The 24,049-nt window shown below is 34.2% G+C and overlaps 2 protein-coding genes across 9 annotated transcripts in view; one reads left to right on the top strand and one right to left on the bottom strand.

Moving 5' to 3' along the window:
- Nucleotides 1-12,829, bottom strand: part of sun1b (Sad1 and UNC84 domain containing 1b) — a 41,313-nt gene extending 28,484 nt beyond the window's left edge. For 2 of the 5 annotated variants that reach the window (XM_051888610.1, XM_051888612.1), the window contains exons 1-2: nucleotides 9,089-10,275; nucleotides 6,679-6,773 (exon numbers count right to left, since the gene is read on the bottom strand). In XM_051888610.1, the coding sequence (XP_051744570.1) occupies nucleotides 6,679-6,773; nucleotides 9,089-9,220 (227 nt within the window). In that variant the 5' untranslated portion in view covers nucleotides 9,221-10,275. Of the gene's footprint in view, nucleotides 1-6,678; nucleotides 6,774-9,088; nucleotides 10,276-12,600 lie in introns of those variants that run through there. The other 3 variants (XM_051888613.1, XM_051888611.1, XM_051888614.1) reach the window with 3 other exon arrangements.
- Nucleotides 12,830-13,759: 930 nt separating this feature from the next.
- LOC127509699 (centriolar coiled-coil protein of 110 kDa-like) lies at nucleotides 13,760-23,811 on the top strand. Of its 4 annotated transcripts, none has more exons than XM_051888616.1 (15): nucleotides 13,762-14,322; nucleotides 14,575-14,758; nucleotides 15,027-15,155; nucleotides 16,783-17,764; nucleotides 18,719-18,861; nucleotides 19,091-19,259; nucleotides 20,546-20,596; nucleotides 20,695-20,804; nucleotides 20,940-21,056; nucleotides 21,141-21,242; nucleotides 21,328-21,444; nucleotides 21,644-21,717; nucleotides 22,807-22,860; nucleotides 23,000-23,062; nucleotides 23,513-23,811. In XM_051888616.1, the coding sequence occupies exons 2-15, from the start codon at nucleotides 14,612-14,614 to the stop codon at nucleotides 23,583-23,585; spliced, it is 2,331 nt and encodes a 776-aa protein (XP_051744576.1). In that variant the 5' UTR covers nucleotides 13,762-14,322; nucleotides 14,575-14,611; the 3' UTR covers nucleotides 23,586-23,811. The 4 variants fall into 4 exon arrangements, 3 of the variants coding, with proteins under 3 accessions (XP_051744576.1, XP_051744577.1, XP_051744578.1); XM_051888617.1 differs by having other exon boundaries at nucleotides 13,764-14,322; nucleotides 18,740-18,861; XM_051888618.1 differs by lacking the exon at nucleotides 20,546-20,596 and having other exon boundaries at nucleotides 13,765-14,322.
- Nucleotides 23,812-24,049: the final 238 nt, after the last annotated feature.

Below are 24,049 nucleotides of genomic sequence, written 5' to 3'. Positions count from 1 at the left end.
ACAATTCTTCATGTTGTTTTTACTATTTTGCAAGTGACTGAGCATTACAGCCAAACTAATTTCCCTATTTTAAAAACAAAGCCTTACAAAATAACAAAATATAAAATAAAGTTAAAAATGGCAGACATTTAGGCCGAAGTGGCGAAGATAAAAATCTTTGTCATTATTTTTTATCTGTTATTTGTTATTTGTTATTAATTTTATCTTTGTTATTAAAAAAGAAGAAAAACATAGGCTACACATTATACAAATGAAATTAATAAAATGATTTATTTTTTCAGCTACAGTAGATGTATTTAACAGTAGCATTCAAGTAAAAAATTAAATGAACAAATATAAAAATATAACACTAGACTTCACTGTATAAATTATACATTGATTCTTAATAAAGCTAATGTATTAGTTCTCAGTCAAGAGCAAAAAGTTATTTTGAAGAATGTGACCAGACAGTTGCTGGTCCACAGTGACTATGTTTTTCCTACTATGGAAGTCAATAGAGACCAGCAACTGTCCGGCTAACCCACATTCTCCAAAATATTTTATTTTGTGTTCTGCACAAGAAAGAAATTAATACAGTTTTGAAACAACATTACAGTGAACTATCCCTTTAAGGACAAGCGACCACATGGTTAATATTAGGCTCACTTTAAAGACCTGCACTTATATCTAATATACAGCCACGCATCCAATTTATTCTCAAATGTTTACTTTCACTTTAGACATAACCAACTGTGTTTATGTAAACTTTGTGTGTATTTGACAGTATTAGAGCAATCGGACTCTAAAGATAACTTAGTAATCAGGCGCCGTTTGACAGGCTTTTAGTGCCTGTGCGCTTCGCGTGTCAGAACAGCGCATCAGCACGCGAAAGAAAAGTTTAACTGGCAAGGCACATGAAATAATGAACTTTTGTGGATTGAAGTGTCCCGCGAATATTACTCTACCGCTGCGTTAAAATGTGATGTGAATGTATGTCTGTACGTCACGTTGAACAGTATGCTGAGACGGAGGCGCTGGAACTGCAACTGATAGAAAGCAGTGTAGCGCAATACTACGATATTTCTTCATAAGCAGATTGTGGAGACATTTTAATCGTCCACGATCAAAAATCGTTATATCGCACACCCCTAAATTATATAATATAATAATTTTGTATGTTATGGTTGAAAACCATATGATGGCTGATATTATCTATACTAGTTTGTTTCTTAAAATAATAATAATAATAATAAAATCACAACATTATATAAATTCAGGAATTAACCATCACTTCACAATGAGCATTATGTAATGAAATCTGGATAAAATAATTTGACTCATCTTTACTTCAACAAAAGTAAAAAATTTTATAACCAATACTTACAAAAAAAAAAAAAAAAAAAAAAATCCTACATATACTTGTCTTTTAATTTTATTTAAAATAAAAGAGCTATTCCCTTATAATAGAAAGCTCTGAAAAAAGCTAAAACTTTTTTAGGGCTTTTACAGCTTCCAGAAAAAAGAAGAGGGTTACTATCAGGCGGAAAAAGAAAGTGCTGTGGTTATTCAAATTCTGTGATATCATTTCCTCTATTACAGCTCAGCTAAAGCAGAACAAAACCCCTATTAAGTAACTTCAGTGCATTCAGCACACACACACATTACCGTACAGCTGTCAAACACTTCAGCAGCTGCTGAGTGACACAGACTTAAGCCATTCTGTAGAAGTATTCCCTTCATGCAGGACTCTTTCCCAGAATGCACGTCGTCTACGATCTTGCCTAACACTTTAATAAATCCAGAGTCCCACCCTGATGTCCAAATCAGAAGCAGCTATATTAAGAAAATGTATTTCTTGGTGTTTCTGCCCCAGTTTCACACAAGTTCCTATGACAGTGCAACATGTGACACATATAATTTGAACTAAAATATGCATAAGAAGCACAATCTACTGATACACTGCAAACAACTGCATGCAACCAACCAACCGTCAAACATAAACTGCACTGCCTGCCAAATGAGAGTGAAAATGGGCTTTTACCATTGTATTTACTCACCATTTTGGTGGGGGGGGGGGGGGGGATCACAATGGGTCACAATGTTTTGCCAGAGATTGCACGACTCAATGAACTCCACTGTTTGTCGTAAATATGCACGTCAAAAACAAAAACAAAACAACAACAAATAATTGCATTGCCACTAACAAAATATACATAAATATCAACTTCAATAATAAACAAATGACACAAAATACAATTGTATGGCTTCTGAATAATATTTATAGCCAGCACATTTTCACAATTGACATGATATTGGCAGGTGTGGCACGTACTCAATTTTGGAAGCAGCTAATATATAATTTCAAATGATTTTTCTGGCCTGTTAAAGAGGCATTTAGATTCCCCTTGTGACTGCATCAATCTTAAGTAATTAATTTCCAAGGGATCTAGTGAGAAAGCACAGACGCTCAACAAGCATGTCTTGCTATATTCTCACTGCGCTGCTTTCTCTGTTGAGCTTACACAATTACTCTTTGTATGCATGTCTTCCCTGTCTGACATGCGTTGAGTAACTCTAATTCGTCACATCACTCTGAGTGCCAGAGACAGATGGCTCAACGGTTTGTCACTCGATCCCACTTCTTTTTACGACGGTTTCGGCCTGAAGACCACAGTCATGCAACCTACGCTGACACCCTCTGTGTGCACCCACCGGCACTGCTGAAACAAACCTGTACGACAGACAGCCAATCACACAGAAGCTGTCTTAGTAAATATAAGAATACCAGTAGGTAGTAATACAAGAAGGCGGCGTAGGATATTCATAATCTGATTACAATTTTTATTGTTTACGCTGCTAATTACACACTACAAAGTTTCAGTAATGACAACCATTTTAAAATGCTAGACTGGATCTGATATTGTGATGTTTGAAAGTGTTGGGCGGTATGATCAAAAGTCTGTTTTTTTTGTTTGTTTTTTTTTTATTCTGGCAGTTTCACGGTATATCACAGTATTTTTTTTTCCTCTTCATGACTGAATCTTTATATAAGTTTATAGTGATTTATTTTACTGTCAGGAGTACATAGAATATAAAAACATTGTAATGTCAAATACAAATTTGACTTAATTTAAAAAAAAAAAAGAAGAAAAAAACAGGAGGTAATCGAATGAAAATTTATAATTTATTGTTTTGGCAAGTGTACTATTTAAAGCTGCAGTTTGTACGTTTTGCCTCTTTGTCGCCGTGGGCTGTGCCTCGGCACGGCTCCATATAGCCCACTAGCTGGGACTCCTCCTTTCTATAAACAGACGTGATGTAATGACGCAAAGACGAACGGCGACATGTTCGAATTTCCCACAGAATCCCACCAGTACCAGCCGAATTAGAAAACAGAAAATCGGCTAAGGTAAGGAGATAGTTTTGAACACTGGCTGGTTATGTACTTGCTCAAAAATTGATTTTGGATCATTTTTAACCAAAAAAAGTTATGGACTGCAGCTTTAAATTAAAATATGTATGAACATTTGTGTGAAATTCCTCAAAGATAAAGTAATAATAATTTTATTAAACATTAAGTACATTCTACTGTGCAATAGTAATATGTCTTTTATTTCATAATTTAGACTAAACTTTCATTTTTTTTTTTCCAGCTGATGAATGATAAAAACATTGACAGCCAATTAGAATCCATCCTGCTTTAAAGAGCTATTTAAAGCAGCAGACGAAATAACTGCAGCGCACAGCTACGACAGTAAAAACAGTAAACAATAAACAATATCGTCCGCTGGTGTGGACGCTAATATAGTTAGCGTTATAGTTATCATTCTTGGTGTGAATGGGCGCTTAAACAGTCAAATACATACAAAATTATGTCAAAATGCCCGTTTCGGCGAGTATTCAGTTAAACACAGTTAGTTTTGAAACATTAAATAGTTGAGAAAGAGAACGCATGTTGTGTAACAATATATTGGGTCCGTGCCATAGACTGTATAAAACAGGTCCGTGCTCAAACTCTTAAAGGGACAGCAGTCCAATATTCCTGCTGCTGTCTGTTATATTAATCAAAGAACAAATGACAAAGAAAATCACTTTCTGCTCTTGACTGAATATGTTTTATAACTTTAATTGTAAGCATTAATCTGTATTTAATTTTTACAATGAAAACTATCCAGTGTTATTTTACATTTGCTTACTTTAATTTCTGTAGTATTTCTTACTTGAATAAAAACCTACTTAACCCGAAAAAGTTGTTTCATAGCTCTCGTTATTCTATTGCATTTATTTGTGCTGTTGTTTGCAATTTATTTATTTGTTTTTATTTTATTACTGACTTTTTACTTGTGTTTTTTTTTTTTTTTTTTTTAAAGAAAATAAAACTTTGCGTTGAAGAAAAGTAGATTTTTGTTTGTACAGTATATGCTGTCAATTATAGCATCAGCAGGTCACACTAACAAAAAAAAAAAAAAATCAGAAATCAGCCAAGAAAATTGCAATCGGTGCATCTCTACATATAACGTGCATCTTAAAAGCAAAACACGTCAAACATCTTTCCAAACATGAGAAGCAATTATGAACCTCTTGTCCAACAAATGACAACATTTAATAATATGTTTTTACTCCAAACTCACTTCATAACATCAGTTGAGTGTTTGAAATAACATCCTTCTGTGAGATGATGTGGCTTTTCACACAGAATTGGACACACAGCATATTATTTCACAGTATTCTATACAGTGATAAAGGCTATGTGTCGATTAGCACTGCATTATAAATATACTTTATTATCATGAAAATACCTGAGAAGGCTTGAAGAACTCCGATAAACTATTTTGTACTAGTCGTGTGTTTAATAGTAATTTTTAATCAATCAAAGCATTTCAATCTTATGTCAGCTACAGTGATAGTGTGATGCCCATACAGATTTCCTGGAACGACATGCATGAAATTGAGACCAGTATACCGGATGAACCGGTATATCGCCCAGCACTAATTTTACATTGTGATAACCATAGCAGTGGATGGGACAAAAAAAAAAAAAAAATCTAATATGTCAAAATACATCTATAAGTCTTGCAGTGTAAATGCAATAGACCTGCACTGTTTTTTTGTTTTTTTTTGCTTTTCATTTTATTACTAACTTTTCATTTGCTCTTTTTAATGCTATGTTTACTTAAATGAACATTATTTGAAGGCTACACGCTAATGTTTTAATGTATCATTTACCAGCATTAATAATGAACTAATTTTATTTCCTTAATAGATAAATAAAAAATAATATTAAATTAAAATAACTACAATAGTTTTTGCAATGAACCTGTACTGGTATTGGTACCGACTCCTGAAATTGGTATATTGAGAAGACTATCTTTGAATAAAATATAGATGTTCAAATCAATTTAAACTTAATAGGATCCAGACAGTTACTTTAGTATTATATATATTAGCATTAATAGCAATACTAATATATATAATATATATATATATTAATGCTACTTAATATATTAAATATCTTTTTTTTCCAGTTTTCATTTTAGTTTAAGTTTGTGATTTTGTTATGTGCCTGTCATTTTTATAAGTAAAAGATTTTATAGCTTTACATTTATTTTTATTTCAGTTTTAGCAACTTTAGTACTGCATCTTAAACTCTAATTTTCATAAGTTTTTTAATGTTAAGTTAACTTTGTTTTATTTTATTTCAGCCATATTTCAAAAATTATTTACCATTACGAAAAATAATTTTTAATAGCTTTAAAAGTTAAAAAATAACAACACTGTCCAGACAATTAAAACCTTAAATTCTATTATTATTATTATAAACATTTAGGCCTGATCTGACATCAAATCAATCAATCAATCAATCAAAAATAAAATCGGATGCCTTTGCTTTTATAAAATGTCAATTACATATTACACAAATTTCTATTTTAATACTTTTTTTTTTTTATAATTATGTAATGTTGTAAAAACTATTGAAACTTGAACTCAACTGCAACCACATTTGGTTTAATCATCATAAATAGTGATTCACAAACCAGCACCAGCCCCGGCACGAGAACCGGCATGATTTCGCTGAAAAAGTGGTATCAGTTAGTGCAGCGAGTGGGGGTACAAATCGTTATCTGCATACAAACGTCAGCACAGTCAAATTCACCATTACACTGTTTTTGCTCACCACGCCATTTCTACAAGGCTCTGGTCCAAAATACAGTTTACAACCAAGGGTATTATTACACAAATTCACGTTACCTGGCCATTAATTCTGTGTAACTTCATAAATTGCCCGAGGTCAATAACCGTGAATGCAGAAAAACCACACCTGCTGTCATCCAACCCTCTCACCTGGCTCTTGACAGCCATGGTAAAAAACTACACACCTGAATAAAACTGCTAAATAATGACAAAGTATGAAACGGACCACAAACACAGAATGGTACAACTAGTGAAGTTACCATCACATGCTTTGTCTAAAACCACAAATGTACATGAAATGAGCACAGAAACAGGTTCAACTTGATATGGAAATTCTTGAAAAATCATTTGCTAAGGAGGAGGAAAGTTCTCAACATAGTTACACAAAACCCTGTAAGGTTTCCTGGACTATAAACTGAGATGTGCTACAGACAAGAAAGAACAAATTTGGGAAGTGCACTATAGTTCCACCCAGTAATCGCCTCGTCATTTTCACAGTGATCTCACCTGAGTGAATAGGTATAGCCCGTGTTATCCGGAGTACAGTGAGGAGGAGTATACGTGTGAAGACGGGAAAAATCCATGGTAATTTGCTGAGCACGCTGTGAAGATCAAACCAGATGTGAAGAACAGACTTCTAAATCTACGGCAACAGCTAACGTGTGATGATGGGTGTGACTTCAATGCATAAACAGAGTCCCACCCATGAAAGCATGCACACACACACAGTTTACAGTTCAGCCTGCCTCTGGGAGGAATCCTGATGAGCAACATAGAAACAACTTTTGTTCAGTTGTTTCTTCTGATCCAGGTGATTGAACATAAATCTGGTAGTAACTATAAAGAACACATCTTTTATTGTAAATTGTGCTCTTTAATGTGCAAACACTTTGTCTGGTATTGTCAATTGAACAGGAAGTGACGAACCACACCTACAACACTGTCCAAGGTGACTCAAGCGAACAAGGTTGCGTTTCCCGAAAGCACTGTTGGTGAACTATGGATGTAAGTCCCATTGAACTCTATTGGTAACAACGAAATTTGCGACTATAGTTCACTTTGGGAAATGCATCCCAGGACAGTGAGAGTGCAGAGACTTTAATGCATGTAATATACTGCTCTCTGCTAATATAATTGCTCTCTGCAACTTTTCTAGCTATATTTAGAGATTGCATTGAACTTTTAAAAAAGCATTTTCCAGCCAATTAAGTATTATTTTAGATCTAAACATTTATATTCTCTAGAAATTTCAGTAAGACTTAGGCATCATGAACAAAATAAGTACAATATTTACACAGCAATTATTAATATAGGTTAATATTAATTTTTATATTAACTAGGGTTGCAATAAACTTTCCACGGAAACTTACCTGGGGAATTTTAGAAATATTCCAATTTGAAAACTTAACAGGAATTTATGGGAATTAACTGGCAATTTTGGGAAATTTATATAAAATGTATCAAACACAAACATATATATAAACATTGTGTTTGGTCATAATAACATGAAATAACATGTATATAATAATATTTCTTTTTTGCATCCAATTAATTCTAATTTAGTAAATATGTAAAATAAATATATTTTTATTGCAGCAATTGTTATGTGTGTGTTATTTCAGTGTCAAATGATCCTTCAGAAATCATTCTAATGTGTTGATTTGATACTCAGTTATTATCAGTGTTGGAAACAGATGTGCAGCTTAATTTTTTATTTTTTTTTGGAACCTGTGATACTTTTTTCAGGATTCATTAATGAATAAAAAGTTAAAAAGAACAGCATTTATTCAAAATAGAAGTCTTCAGTATCACTTTTTATCAATTTAACATCCTTTCTGAATAAAAGTATTAATTTCTTTCAAAAAAAAAGAGAAAAACTTATTTTTTTCTGTATTTTTGATCAAATGTGCAAAATTCAACTGAAATTGCATTAAATCTGGATGTTTTAACCAAGACCATTCAAGTAGGGATGTGCAAAAGCGACTGAGTACTCGAGTACTCGATTACTCGACCGTGACAGTGACGATCGATTATGTAAACGATGATCGAAATGTATTTTTTCTTTTTTCTCCTTATTGGTTATAATAGCACTCTGGGCGGCGCCCTGAGCTCCGATTGTTTAGCTTTCCACAGCATGCGTCAAAAGACGTGAGAAGAGAGAGCATGGCCTCGAAGTCACGTATGTCTAGTTTTACTTTGACAAGATAGATGAAAATACAGTTCAATGCAAGCTGTGCAGCGCCAAGCTTTTATCTTGTGCTGAAAATATCCTTTCAATTCTATTCATAATTAATTTAGCAATAATCATCAGTGATTTTCATACTGTAAAAAAACATTTTGGTTGATCAGAAAGTGCAAACTGAATCCAAAATATTGCTGAAATATTAGTGACACTTTTTAAAGCACAATCAGCTATGATCACAATTTAAAAATCCCTTAGTTTTGCGTGGTTTGTTTGTTATGCTATCACTAACCTAACTGAACACTTCCTTTAGTTATCTATAGACTAGTAGAGCTTAGACTAACCTAAAAAACACATACCCCTGGTTTCACAGACAAGACTAAAATGCACATATGAGCTGTTTTCATATCTGAAATTATGTCAGTGCCATTGTTTTGTCTCAAGATGCACACCAGTAATGTTTTTTTCTAGGGTACATTTATAAAAGGTACTTAAATGTCCTAATTGATCTAAGGTCTAATCCTGGCTTAATAAGCCCTGTCTGTGAAACCAGGCCTAAGAGTTTAACTGTCAACTTTAAATTCAGGAGATTACTAAACTCATCAGGTTGACATGAAAAGTCAATTGTATCAAAACTGTCCACTTTTCAAACTCTAGGATCAATTACCCCCAAAATTCAGATAATATTAATATGCTAAATTATCCAAAGTCAAATATCTTGTTAATTTCATTTACCTTTCCTCTAACTGCATGTCTTGTCATTCTCAAAACCAGAGGAGATCCAGAAAAGCCACTCTCCAATACCCAAGAGACAGGCTGAACATCCAGAAGAAATTTTTGTCCACCTATTTTCTTCTTTAAACACATTTCACAAGCCCAAACAAGCTCAGTTATGTTCCAAGCATGACATGCCACTAATAGTGCAATATAACAAGTCAATGGTGAAAACCATGAGCTCCTTTCTTTGTGCCTAAGGCAGACAAAAAAAGTCAGGATTTGTCTCTATCCTGACCCAGTCACACCTTCATGCGCTTTTGCATCTTTATCTCTTGTGGAAAAGGTCCATTTGCATTTATAAACATGATAACGATCAACTCTCCAGATTTGACGTCTCATTTCTGCCCCTCTGCAACATTTGAGATTGCAACATTTGTTGCATATCAAAAACTAAAGAGCCACTAGACAGCATACTACCTAGTCCGCATTTTTGAACATAGCAAACGCGTTATGAACATACTAATCCACTCATGTAACTTTCGATTCGATGTCCCAAAAAAAGTGATTGGATTTCGTTGTTTAGAATAAGTCTACGATGCTATCTAGGTAGGCAGCCCACTAGGTTTTGACACGCAGCTATGAATTGCAACATATTCTTTTATCTAAATGCGTAAAGGGGTTTCTGCGCACTTCACAAGTGTTTACATTTGAAGACGCATGTAACATATCACATAAATCATATACAAATAAAGCCCTGGTTGCGCGTATGACAGTTAATCCAGGGCCATGTTTTCTGTCAAGAGTTTGGAAAGAAAGGAGCTTCACTGACTCTCCACCAGGAACTGTATAAATTACACCCAAAACATCAATGAACATGCGCATAAGGCTTGAATGAAATCATAAAAAGCAGCAAAACATTCCACCACTTGCCCGTTTGACCATCAGTTTCTATAATCTCTTGTTGTTTTGAAGGTATTCCAGTTCAGAAATGACAATCCAGTTCAATGATGCGCAAAACGTTTGGCGCATCTCGACGGGCATTTAAAAAATAAAACAGAAATAATTATGTATCCAAACGCTAGATCACATATATACCAAACACCGCGATCTTCGTGGGAATATACAAAAGTTACGGGCTTGACTCACAATTACTACTATGAAAATCCCAAAATGGCTTCCACAACAGAGTAAAGCCAGACGGATAAAGTCGCACAAACGTTCCTCCTATTTTCCAGGCTCAGCTGTCAATCAACGGCATACTTTGAATCTATTGGTGGAAACACGAGAGTCACGCCTTCCGGCTCACGTCACACAGCCTTGGATATAAGGATTCAGATGCGCTCGTGCGTAGAGCTGTCAACAGACTCACTTCAACGTGCAACGACATAAATAACGGCAGTTGGAGTTCAAAATAGACTGTAAATAAATGGAAACAGAGCTTGTTGGCAATATTTACGATTAAAGGGCATATTTAATAATAAAAAACAATATGAATCGGACTTTAATCACTTTCACAACACTGCGCTACTTTGTCTCACAAATCACTGTCATATGGCAAGCCGTTTTGACTTTTAATCATTCTCAGGATATGAATTCTTGATATCAACAATTCAATCCTTGATATCAGGAATTACTTTCCACTAGTAAAAACTATAATTCTTGATATCTGTAACTGTATTTTCACTAGAGAAATGTCACCATAGGCTGCCATTAAAATTCAATTGTTGATATCAAGAACTGAGTTGAAATTCCAATGTCACATATCAGAAATATAATTCTTACTAGAAAAATGTGAATTTTTGATATCAATAATTCATTTGGCACTAGTTGAAATGTCAGTTCTTGATATCAACAATTGAATTGCTACTGGTAAAAATGTTTATTTTTGATATCTGAAAATGTATTTCTGATATCAATATCATTTCAGATATCTAAAATGGCTTTCTTCTTAATCACATTCACGATATCAGAAACTAACATTGTTACTAGTAACAATGTAATTATTGATATCAAAAATTATATTTTTACTAGTAAGAATTGTATTTCTGATATATGAAATTGGAATTTCAACTAGTAAGAAATCAATTCTTGATATCAACAATTGAATTTTAATGGCAGCCTATGGTGACATTTCACTATTGGAAATACAATTACAGATATCAAGAATTGAATTGTTGATATCAAGAATTAACATTGTTATCAGTGGAAATGTAATTTCTGATATCAAGAACTGAATTGTTGATATCAAGAATTCATATCCTGATAATGAATAAAAGTCAAAACGGCTTGCCATACTGTCAAAATCATGCATTCATATGTTTATTAAGTTATAAAATATTAAAATGCAATTTATAGAAAAATAACACGAATACGCCTCTCTAATGAACATTTTCAAGTTTTAACTTTTAAATCATTTTTATTTTATTTATTTTTTTAAAAGCTATCTCTTTATTTGCCACTGACTCACATATTGGTAGACCAATTAATGAGATTAATTCATCCAATTTTCTTTACCAATCCACTCTGTGCCAAAGTTCAAAAGCTTACACAATTAACTTCATCTCCAAAACAGAAAACTTCAAGTCTTGCAATATTAAGCAAAGCATTTCCAAAAGCTGACTCAAAACAGCAATATAATTGATTTCTGTCTGGTTTTAACACACAATGTCTCTAAAAGCCATAAACAGTCAGTCATTAGAAACTAACAATCTCTTTGCAAAACCCACTGTACAGAAAATTGCAAAAACACAATAGGCCAGGACAGACTGTTTATTGATCCCAAAAGACGAATTCAGATGAAAAATATTAACCAGTTACAGTAGATTACTCAACAAATGTGGTCAAATCTTTCTTAGCGCCAAGAAACATAAATGCTCTGCAATCATTTTAAATATAGGCTACAGAAGATACACGACAACTTCAACCCATTAGTTTCTTTACATGTTTTTGTCCCAAACAATGTTTGTATACTTTGCAGTTGGCTCTCAGTCTATAAGTGAAACGTTTATACAATTCAAAGGTCCTATATGACCTCTATAAAGCAAACTAAAACAACAAAGTGAATTGCGCGATAAGATTTATGGGTCTCTTGGTAATATTGCACGATTTTATTTTGTAACTACTCTTTAATACACTCATAAGGGCAAATACACAACGCAACAGCACCATCTACTGGTCATGTAGACAACTGCCGCAGTGACGTTAAAACAGATCACAGCTAAACATATTTGAAGACTGAATGTACATTCAGGGTGGAGTTACCGCCTTATGGCTCATAATTCAAACTAACTTCTTCTAGGGACCAAAGGAGATTTTAAAAGCAAACACTGATATATAGTGCTGATATACACTAATTTAATCACCTTCAAATGAGGTACAGTAGGATTCAAGCCTTTAAATACGTCTCTGTTCACTATTAATTAAAAGTGTAAGACACCCACATTAAATAATAAAAAAATAATAATTCCGTATAAACACTAATCACTCTCTGTTTTCTTTCTTCACGAGGTAGGCTACTTCTGCAAACTCACCCAGGCGGCGGCAGCGGCAGTTGTCAAAGTCCACTGATTTGGAAGTGAGTCCTTCAAATACAAACGGTTAACTCATAATGAGCTTGGAAATCGACGACTCAAACGATTTCTGTGAGAACCGCTTCCAGTTACAGTTCGCTGTCTGTCTCTAAGTAAAACAAGAGTGAAGTTCAACAACGTCTCCGTAATGTCCATCCACACAGACCAGTGAGCTTGAGCAGTGACTGGCGCGCGCAGCCAGGCATGAGAGGGAAACCACGCCCACACCAACTGCAGCGCATGACAGTCATTACACTACTACTGGAAAACAAATTCATATTGGAACAGTTATACACTCTTATGTGTGTATTTACATCATGCTTTTATTTATTCTTTTTTTTTTTACCTTTTACCTGGAATAATATCTCATGTATACAGGGGCGCGGGAAGTATGGGGAACGTGCTGCAGCGCCCCCTGTTTTCACAGAGTCGTAAATGCAACGCAATTTTTTTTTTTTTTTGTTAATTTACATTTATTCATTTTTAGCATTTATTAATTTATTTGTAATACACACTTTAAATGGGCTATTAAAAAAGTTTTATTTATATTTTGAATTATATTTTTTAAAAACATACGCGCAGAGTGTGACGTCATATTGTGACCGTTGCAGTGTGCGTAGTACGTACTAGAAAAAAAAACAATGTTGTGTGAAGTAGGCAGGTTTTTCTGTGTTAATTTCTGTGTTCCTGTCCCTGTACGTGCTATTTTATTGTATATGACAGTGTAAACAACTCAATAACCCTTTTATTTAAAGGCTTAATTTTTGTCCCGTATAGATAGGTCCGTTGCGTTAGGATTGCAAGCAGTAACAATAATGTCAAAAAAAAACAAAAACCAAAACAATCCCTCAGCACCCTCAACCTAAAATGAAAATGTTGTTAATTGTGAACTTTCCTTGTTTTGCCTTTTAAAATAATTTTAGGTAATAATGAGTAATATATAATATATGCAATAAATAAATAAATAAACAAGTAAATTTAATTAATAGGCTAATTAATGTGCGATTTTTTTACTAAATACTCTTTACTAAATTTTACTAAATACTACATAATTTAAAAAAATACTATGCAGTTAGTTATCTTTTCCTTCCAGTTTCCTCAGAAATGACGGCAGGAATTACAGAAATAGCATTTTTGATACATGTGGCTGACATCTTAAGTAGGCTATAGGGTACAACAGCTCCTTATTTATTTATGTATTGTAATTATAAATTATAATTAAAACATAGCATTTCATTTTCTATGGACCAGATTAAGAGTAAAGTGAATTTATAGGGCTGTAATGTGGAAATGAATGTGTATCTGGTGTGAAAGAATCTTCCTTTGATTTTTCGCCCAAATGTCGGTGAGTGAACGGGGCGGTGCTGATGAAGACCACACAGACACAAGACGAGACCGGGTGAAGGACAGATATAGAGGTTTAGGATATTAAATCCATCTTCTGCCGACATACTAGTGCCTACGTCGTGTGGATATAGAGTAAACTAGCTTTGTTATCATTCACAACGTAATTACGGACAACACAGGAAACCATTTGCATCTGTACGTCCAATATAAACATCAGCACGGCGACAACAGTGTTACAGTCACATCTGTGGTAGAGGAAAGCCTTTTAATGATACACTTTATTTAATTTTTGTTATTTATTCAAACAGAAGCTCCAGCCTGCATTGCGATATAAAGGTAGGTGCTGATGCTGAGATTTTAACATCTGTGCTTGGTTAACGTTATCTGTTAGCAAACAGCCTACATCTTTGCGGATAAAAGAGCAGTGGAATGCGGAGACATTTGTTCCTTTGATGGATGTTTAAAATCTGAATCAAAAACCCTGCATGTGACTGCTCAATCTGACCCAATACAACCGAACAGGAACGACAATGTGATTTTATTTTATGTCAAATAACACTCTAACGTGGTTTACATTTCAATACATAGACTACCCCAGACCTGTGCAGACCGCTGTAGAGAAAACATGGACAGTTATGAGGAATTCTGCGCACGTATTCTGTCCACACTGCAGTCGGAAATGATGCATGAAAAGAGCTGCAGTACCGCACCTGCGCGAGGGGTGGCGCTCCCTCTCATCTGCTTTCATGGCAGGCCAGTTCTGTCTCCTGTTGTGAGTACAAGCTACATGTGATATTCACCCCGTATAGTCTCAGGAAGTTTATGTTACAGAGCGTGACTGCAATATATAGCCTATGTTATGATAAACTTTTAAAAGTAAAAGAAAGACAGCACAAAATATGATAAAGAACAGTAATAATTGTTTGGTTTACACATTCAAAAAACATTATTATCTCCTTTTCAATTATCTAATTATTATTATTATATATCTAAACATTATTATCATATTATTTTAACATTTTTGCATATTGTGTTTCCAGCTAAGTGAGAAACAAAGAAGGGAGATGGCTGAATACAGGAAAAGAGCGTCACAAATGGAGGCAGAGAGACAGATTCATTGTAACAATAACCTCCTCAATCAGATTCAGGCCATTCTTTGGACTAATAAGGTAAGAAAATAAGTGTTTTTTCGATTAAAGGCATTTTTATGTTCCAGGGTCTTATTTATTTGCATTAAAACGAATAGATTTTGACTCCATTTTGTGATATACGAAAGCCTCATTATGGGAAATGTTTTACCATGCATTTATACTGTTTGATTTTTAAACTATAAACTATAAATAATAGTTATTTAAACTATAAACAGTAATTATATATATATATATATATATATATATATATATATATATATATATACACACACTACTGGTCAAAAGTTTTTGGACGGTAAGATGTTTTAATGTTTTTAAATTATGTCTCTTCTGCTCACCAAGGCTTCATTTATTTGATCCAAAATACAGTAATATTGTGAAATATTTTTACAATTTAAAATAACTGTTTTCTATTTGAATATATATTAAAATGTAATTTATTCCTGTGATCAAAGTTGAATTTTCAGCATCATTACTCCAGTCTTTAGTGTCACATGATCCTTCAGAAATCATTCTAATATGCTGATTTAATGCTCAAGAAACATTTATTATTATTATCAATGTTGAAAACAGATGTGTACAATTTTTTTCAGGATTATTTGATGAATAGAAAGTTCAAAAGAACAGCATTTATCTGAAATAGAAAGCTTTTGTAACATTATACACTACCGTTCAAAAGTTTGGGGTCAGTAAGATTTTTTATTTTTTTTTTGAATGAAAGAAATTAATACTTTTATTCAGCAAGTATGCATTAAATCAATCAAAAGTGACAGTAAAGACACTACAAAAGATTCTATTATTGTAATATTATTGTAATGTATATATAAAATATTTTATTTTAGCATATATATATATATATATATATATACACACTACTGGTCAAAAGTTTGGAAACATTACTGTTTTTCATGTCTCTTATGCTCATTAAGGCTGCATTTATTTCATAATAAATACAGAAAAAAATATTGTGAAATATTATTACAATTTAAAATTATGGTTTTCTATTTTAATATATATTAAAATGTAATTTATTCCTGTGATCAAAGCTGAATTGTCAGCATCATTACTCCAGTCTTCAGTGTCACATGATCCTTCAGAAATCATTCTAATATGCTGATTTATTATCAATGTTGGAAACAGTTGTGTTGCTTAATATTATTTTATAACCTGTGATACTTTTTCAAGATTCTTTGATGAATAAAAAGTTAAAAAGAACAGCATTTATTCAAAATATAAATCTTTTCTAACAATATAAATCTTTACTATCACATTTTATCAATTTAACACATCTGTGCTGAATAAAAGTATTAATTTCTTTCAAAAAAAAGAAAGAAAAAAAATTACTGACCCCAAACTTTTGAACGGTAGTGTATATTGTTACAAAAGATTTCTATTTTAAATAAATGCTGATATTTTTTTAACTTTTTATTCATCAAAGAATCCTGAAAAAGTATCACAGGTTATAAAATAATATTAAGCAGCACAACTGTTTGTTTCCAAATGTTTCCAAACTTTTGACTGGTAGTGTGTGTGTATATATATATATATATATATATATATACACATACATACATACATACATACACATACACACACACAAAATAATTAATTATGAATTTACTTTTTATATCTTCTTGCATTATAGGCACCAAAAATATTGGACGTGCCAAAGCCTTCAGAGCAGTGCTTGTCTCCTTCTCCAAAACCAGACTGCAGGAATGGTTTTCCTGATACTGCATCTCTTACACCTGCTGGGGTCACAGAGCCTTATATTTTGTCTAGTAAGCCAGCAGTGACGCCATCAGCTGAGCTGAGAGGAAAAGCAACGGAGGAAAAACAAATGCCAGAGGAAACTGAAACAGAAGGAGTTTGTCTGCAGAACCTACTGAAGAAATCACGTGAATTTATTGAAAAAGAACAAGGTAAACAGGGGTCGAAAGTCATCGGCACGAAAATCACGTTTGATAAAGAAAACGGCAGTTCTTTAGATGGGACTGTCTCTGGTTTACCCTGTTATATTCCCGCACCTAATCAGACCTCTCCAAGTAACCTAATAAGTCCAGAATCTGGTCCAAATGGCAGTTTAAGTGCCAGACCCCACCGCGGGCGTCCTCGTCCCATTTCTGCTGGCAGCATCTTCTTCTCTTTCCCTGACAACCCCAACCAACCAAACATTACAGCCAATGCAAGGCCACAGGAAGCAAAAACAATTGCGACGCAGGAGAGGAAGCTACTCGGAGTGGAAAATGTGAGTATGGGTCGATACGATGACCACTTCAGGTTGAATGAGACCGTCTGTAAATTAGAAACATCTCCAGTGGATCCTGAGCTCACAAGCCCTCTGTTCCGAAGGAGATGCCACACTTTGGATAGCCATCTGTCTTCCCACCATCAGAGTCCGCTCATAGACAGGAGCCAGGAGAGAATGCCTCGGTTTATGGCCGGGGTCACTGCGAGAACGCCCACTCGACTGTCTCCTCCGTCACCAATGAACAAGACTTTCACCCGGGAGAGTCCCACAGCAGCATTTATAGGCTCTGGAATCACCCCAGACTCTCCTTCTCATGCCAAACTACCATTTGAGGGAAACAGTGTCATCAGCACAGCGCTGAAAGAGAGGAGAGCAGGTATGAACAGAACAAATGAGTGCACTATTAAAAACAAAGTTTCAAATTAGAACCGAAATGGGGTTTACAGCCTGATATCATATGAGAACGTTTTTAAGTTCCTCAAAGAACATTGAGTTCTCTGGTCTAGTTCCTATAAAAATCATCATGTGCTGGTGTTTTAAAGCAGGGGTTTTCAAACTTTTTAATGCCATGGATCCCCAAATATGATGATTCTTTTGCGAAGGCCACCTTCCTAAAATATAAAGGCTATTACATTATATATTTTATCATTATTTATAGTTATTTATACTATGAGAAAAGGAGTGATATTACAAAAATAACATGTTGTTAAAAATTTAAATAATCAGAATTTATAGGTTCATTGTACTAAAGCAAAAACAATGATTAAAATACAGTATATATGGAAGTGCTGTCAAACGATTAATCGCATCCAGCATAAAAGTTTATGTTTGCATAATATATGTGTGTGCTGTGTATATTTATTATGTATATATGTAACAAAATATTATATATATATACAGTCAAACCAAAATATATTCAGACACCTTGAACATTTCATTCATTAGTTTATTCACTATAGTTTAAAAAAGTTAAACTGTGTCAGAAAAAAATAACGGTCAAGTCAAAGTGTCTGAATAATGTTTGGTCCCAAATTTTTTATCAATTTTACTGGTAGTCCACTGTATGAAGAATTTTTGTCACATATGTATAATATGTCACAGTTTACTTTATTTTGCTATCCTCACTTACATAAATTAACTATAAAACACATACATTATATAAACAAACCTTTATGTAAGATGCGATTAATCGAGGTTTCCAGTGTATGCAGCCACAAAATGTTCATGATATGAAGAGTTACTCAATGGTCCTTCAAAGAACCATTGAAGAACGTTCATTTGAGAATAAAGACGAGATTTTCAGCTTTCTTTGATTATAGTATCCTCTCAGTTGTGTATGCCTGTGTTGAAGATGAGATGCAATGGCAAGTCCACGCTCTAGAAGACATGCAGAGGTCTCTGGAGGAGGATTATGCTTTCAGAATATCGTGTCTGGTGGCAGAGCAAGAGAGAGAACAACGGCTTCACAGTCAGGTCAGCATTGGCATATCCAGATATATACATGGGCTCTGTTCCAAACCTTTATGATTTGCCACATGTTTACTAGGCATCCTAACCCAAATATGACCTTATAAGTTAGTTACATTCAACATCAACATTTTCCTGAACTGCAGCATCCTGCACCCTGGTCTTTAAAATGCATCACTGTGTGTATTTTATATATTCTGACTTTAGTCACTGCACATGTCTGTCCCTCATTCAGGAGTTGGAGGAGCGGGTCTGGAGACTGAGGGGTCAGGGTGGTCTGAGTCCTGTAGCAGGCGAGGACGGGTGTGAATTAAGGGCAACGGGTGAACGTTACCCTATACTGAGCCCCATGTGCCCTTTAAGCCCTGGAGAAAGATCACCGAGACACCATGTGCCAGTCATTGGTATGTCAGCCGTGGCTTTACGATGAAAATACATCAGTTATTTTAGCTCAGTGTCTGATTTATCATCACTGTGTGTTTAAATGAATGTTCAGTTGCTTTAAAGATGGATAATATATATATATATATATATAATGTATATATGTATGTATGTATGAAATAAAATAAATATATTTGAAACTAAAAAAAATATTTACAGCTAAAAAACAACAAAAAGTAATAAAAATGACAAAATAACGTAATAAAATTTATTAAAACTGATATTGAAAATATAAAAATAAAAGCCAATTCACAATATTAATAATAAGTATTCTAATAGTATATGGGTCAATGACGTGACGGGTCATTTTTTTGTCCAAAGGCCTTAATAATAATCAAAAAAAAGATATGACATCCAAAGTATGTAAGGTAGTACAACTAGATCTCTTTTAATGAATCCAAAAGGTTTTAATTATATTGTACTACATATAAAGGTATTTTAAAGATTTTGAAGTGTCAAGGGTCATTCGGTTTAACCGTCCAAAGGCCAATTCAGCCATTTCATTTGTGATTAAAATATCTTAAAATGTAATAAATGTATATATTTTTTATTCTGGCATGATTTTATAACATCATATATCAACACAGTGCAAAATGGTATTAAAATTGTGTGTAGAAGTCGTTCCTTTGTTATGAGAAAGAATGTCCAGAAAAAATTAATTTCATTGATATCATTCGGAGCAACCAATATAAAGGGACCATTTTGGATCAAGTCATGTGACAGTATCATGTGACAGGATGTGACATCATTCAGACACCTGCAAAGGACCACATGGTCATGAAGCATAGTAACTAACTCTCTCTTAACTATTTGAAAAATTCATGTTTTCACTTGCTCATACACATGTCCCGAAACATCAGGTCATTTGGTACAACCGTTATAAAACATGGAAAATGTTGTAATATTTTAAAAACTTGTACTAAATATGAAATGTTTGATTGTCCTTTTGTTAGCTAGCAAGTGACTTTTTTGGTGACAAATTTTGTCCACATTGTAAAAAATGACAAAAGCAGTGTTAATTGATTATAAAAACCACATAATCTCATTTTTAACACTTAATAAAACTTCAGAATTAATTATATCTCCATTGTGTTTTTTTTTTTTTACACTTTTAAAAACCTTTTTCGTCAATGACCCATATAAATAATGCTAAAATAACACTGATTCAAAACTTTCAACTGACTACATTTAGAATGCTTTTAGTTCTTTTTAGAGCTTGGGAATATAAACATCTTTGTGTGTTTCACAGAAGAAATAAAATCATATTTAGAACAACATGATGAAATGATGTCATTTTGGGGTAAACCCTTTAACCATTAATTTGCTACAAAATCAAAAGAATATAGTACACATTTACTATGGTATATATTAATATCTGTTTGTATTCTATTCTTTTAGGTTTTCCTCCAACCAGTTTAGATGTGGCATCACCCTCAATACAGGCCTCTATTTACATGAGAGGCCTCAATCATCACAGCACAGGAAAGAGCAGAAACAGGCTGAGCCAGGTTGATATTAATGTACTTTTGCAACTTCAAAATTGGTCCCTGCAGAGTAAAATAAACTTAAATAAATGTTATGAGAAAAAAAGTAAAATTTTATTGGACCCTCACGGTTTATAAACTGGTCCTTGCTGCACGTAGGTTGTAACAGCGGAGCAGCAGAGGGCGCTGTGCCGCCTCACTGCCATCGTGAAGGGCTTCCTGACCAGACGACTGCTGAGAACGGAGAAAGTCAAACACCTGCGTCAAACCGTTCAAGTGAGAATGCACAATATAGTGCTCATATACATGCTAATAAAGGCCTTATTGTTTGATCATCTTTCTACATGTGTCTCTCCTCAGGACACGCAAGAGTTTATTTGTTCATTCAGCACTAATGCTCCTCAAAGAAACGACCAACTGTCAGAGCAAGATCTCTCCCTGCAAGAGCGTGTCAGAGCTCAGGTCCCACATTTGTGATGGTAAGATAAGAACCATGTATACAGCATCAGATCTGGCACTAAATCTTTTTTGTATGTTTCTTTTTCAGTTACGTGCAGCCTTGTTTGACATTCATGATATCTTCTTCACAATGACACTAGAGGAGCGTTTGTCTCTGCTGCAACAAGACCGAGATCTACGCACTGAGAGAAAACTCAGAGAGATGGTAACAATCAACACATTTTGGCTTCATCTTTATTGGTTTATTTCCATTTTTTTTTTTTTTTTTAGCTTGCAAAGGTTTTGGTTAGTGTTGGTCCTTGGCAACTATTTTCTGCTGTTTTGAAAAGAACAAACTCATTTCCATATGAATGTACAGCAGTGCAGAAAGTGTTTCCTCAAATACTGTTTTATTTGGCATACAGGAAAAAGCAAAAATCCCCAAGGACAAGGTGATTTTGTCTGCTGCAACCCAGAAATCTCTTGATAGAAAGAAAAGGTGAGTTTTGTTAGTGCAAGAATATGTTTTAAAAAATTGTTTTGTCTGCTAAAGATTTATTTGACATGCAGTTGGTCCAAAAGTAGTACTTAAAGTGACAAATGCCAAATGTTTTTATGGTTGTAACTCCAGAACTTAATGTTGCGACACATTTTTGGCGTACGGCCCAATAAACAAAAATATAAGGAACAAAACCACATCATGAAGTCATGATATATTTTGAAAACTATCATTATATATGTAAGCAATAAGGTACGAGAGGCTGTGCTGTATGGTGAATAAGTCACGACTGAAGGGCGTTGTTAGGCACAACGCGAAGTGGATTTATTTACGATACAGCACTAGCCTCTCGTACCTTATTGCTTTTATAAAACAGTTACCACACAATACAAATATTAAAGCCAAAAATATGTATCAGTGCAACTTTGCTAAAGTAAAGTCCTTCCGCCGGAAAAAATAGTCCCTGACCGTGAACAGCAACAGAAGTTACATTATTACACCACCAGATGGCGGCAAAGACTGTCTTTATGAGTGTGTCAGTCAGTAGCGAATACTTTTATATTGAAAAGACTGAATTGTTGTGAACACGGAACAAGACGCAACTGACAAATGCTTTGACTAGTGCTGTCAGTCACGGGAAAACCCCTTAACTGTTAAAAGGACAAGATACTGCAGCGGACATTTAAACAGATAAACAGCATGCCCCCGCCTCACACAATGTTCTTACCTTTTTTCCCCCCTTACCTGTTTGCATCTCTGATATATACACAGAGGCCAGCTAATAGTTGCTGTGCAAGTAAACCTCACTCCTCTGATCTCAAGAGATGCTCTAGCAACTGATGCTAGAGCTTGCAGCCTGTAGCCTCCTTGTTAGAGCGGCCAACTCCCTTGCGGATGGGCCGGGGTTCGTGTCCCGCTTGGAGCGGGCAGGTGCGAACTGGAGGGGCTGCATATATATATTTATATATTAAAAGAAAAGATGCAAACTAGTATATAAAATACTATTTATTTTATTTACTATTTATTAATACTATACTAAAATGCTATTTATTCACTCACTGATCTGCTCTTACATGTTGTTGTCATTAGAGTTGGTGAATCTCCAGGTCAGACCAGACGAGCTCAGAAAACCCCTACAAAAAGGTGAACACAAAAACAATCCAAGAGACACACAAAATCAGAGGGAAAACATACTTTTTACACATTTATTACTCACTCTGCACCATATACTTGTGATAGTTGCCTTCCAACAATCTTCCTGTTCCTGTGTGTTGTGTTTTAGGATCCTGCAGCCCAGTCAGGGCCAGAACGCTCCGGTTTCAGGCCAGCAGCTCCTGCGCCATGGGTCAGTTCTCCACCTTTTGCTTCCTTTGATCATGCAATCTCCCATTCCTGCCATTTCCATTGTTGATGGAATTTGAAATTCAATTCAGTCTTTGCTGGACACTTACAGTACTGGAAATGCCACGAAGCCTCTGCCAGAAGAGTCACCTGACATTTAAAATTGGCTGCATTTATTTGTAAATGCATTTGGCAGGATCTCGTGTAGTAATTTAGTCAACTGAAGTGTGATCAAAATATCTCTGTGTTATATTACAAAGAATCACTCTGCATAAAAGTAACCTTAAAACAAACCCAATATGTTTTATGGAAGGCATTATATATTTGCAAAGCCACATTTCAAAGTAATTGAGTTCACATTGAATGAAATAATTTGAATGTTCAAATATAATAAATCAACATTAGATAATATTGTAATAGAAAACATACAAATACAATGTTTTATGTGTTTCAGGAGTTATAAGAAGGCTCCAGAGGAGAGAGTTCAGCATTCAGAGAGGCTGAAGAAACAGCATTCACTAGGTTGATCTCAACTGTCTGACATACAGTTATGAACTGGACATGAAAAATAATATTGTGCTAATCATAGAGATACTTCTGAAGATACTCCCCACTTGCCATCTCATTGAATCGTGATTAGTAAATGTCATTGGCGTCTAGTTCTTCCCATTATTCTAGAACATACTGCATTTGTGAATATAGAATTAGTCCAGAGGTTCATCCAGGGCACATAAATTAAATGACTAAATCACTGTTCTATAAATTATTTAAAAAGTCTGTATTTTGAGATTCCTTAAACGCAAAGGTGGGATTTTCCGAACAGTAGAAGCCTGCATTGATTTAAAAAAAAAAAAATGTAATGCTGCTTTAATGCTATTAATATATATTTAAATGTGTCAATAATATTGACACAGTATCAAGTAGTAGAATCAGAAAAAATTAAAGACATTCTTCTACAGAAATGAGTGTATTTGACCAGCTAGCGCTATAA

The sequence above is a fragment of the Ctenopharyngodon idella genome, chromosome 3 (assembly GCF_019924925.1).
Source record: "Ctenopharyngodon idella isolate HZGC_01 chromosome 3, HZGC01, whole genome shotgun sequence".
Classification (NCBI taxonomy): domain Eukaryota; kingdom Metazoa; phylum Chordata; class Actinopteri; order Cypriniformes; family Xenocyprididae; genus Ctenopharyngodon; species Ctenopharyngodon idella.
This window is presented reverse-complemented; position numbering and strand designations above follow the sequence as displayed.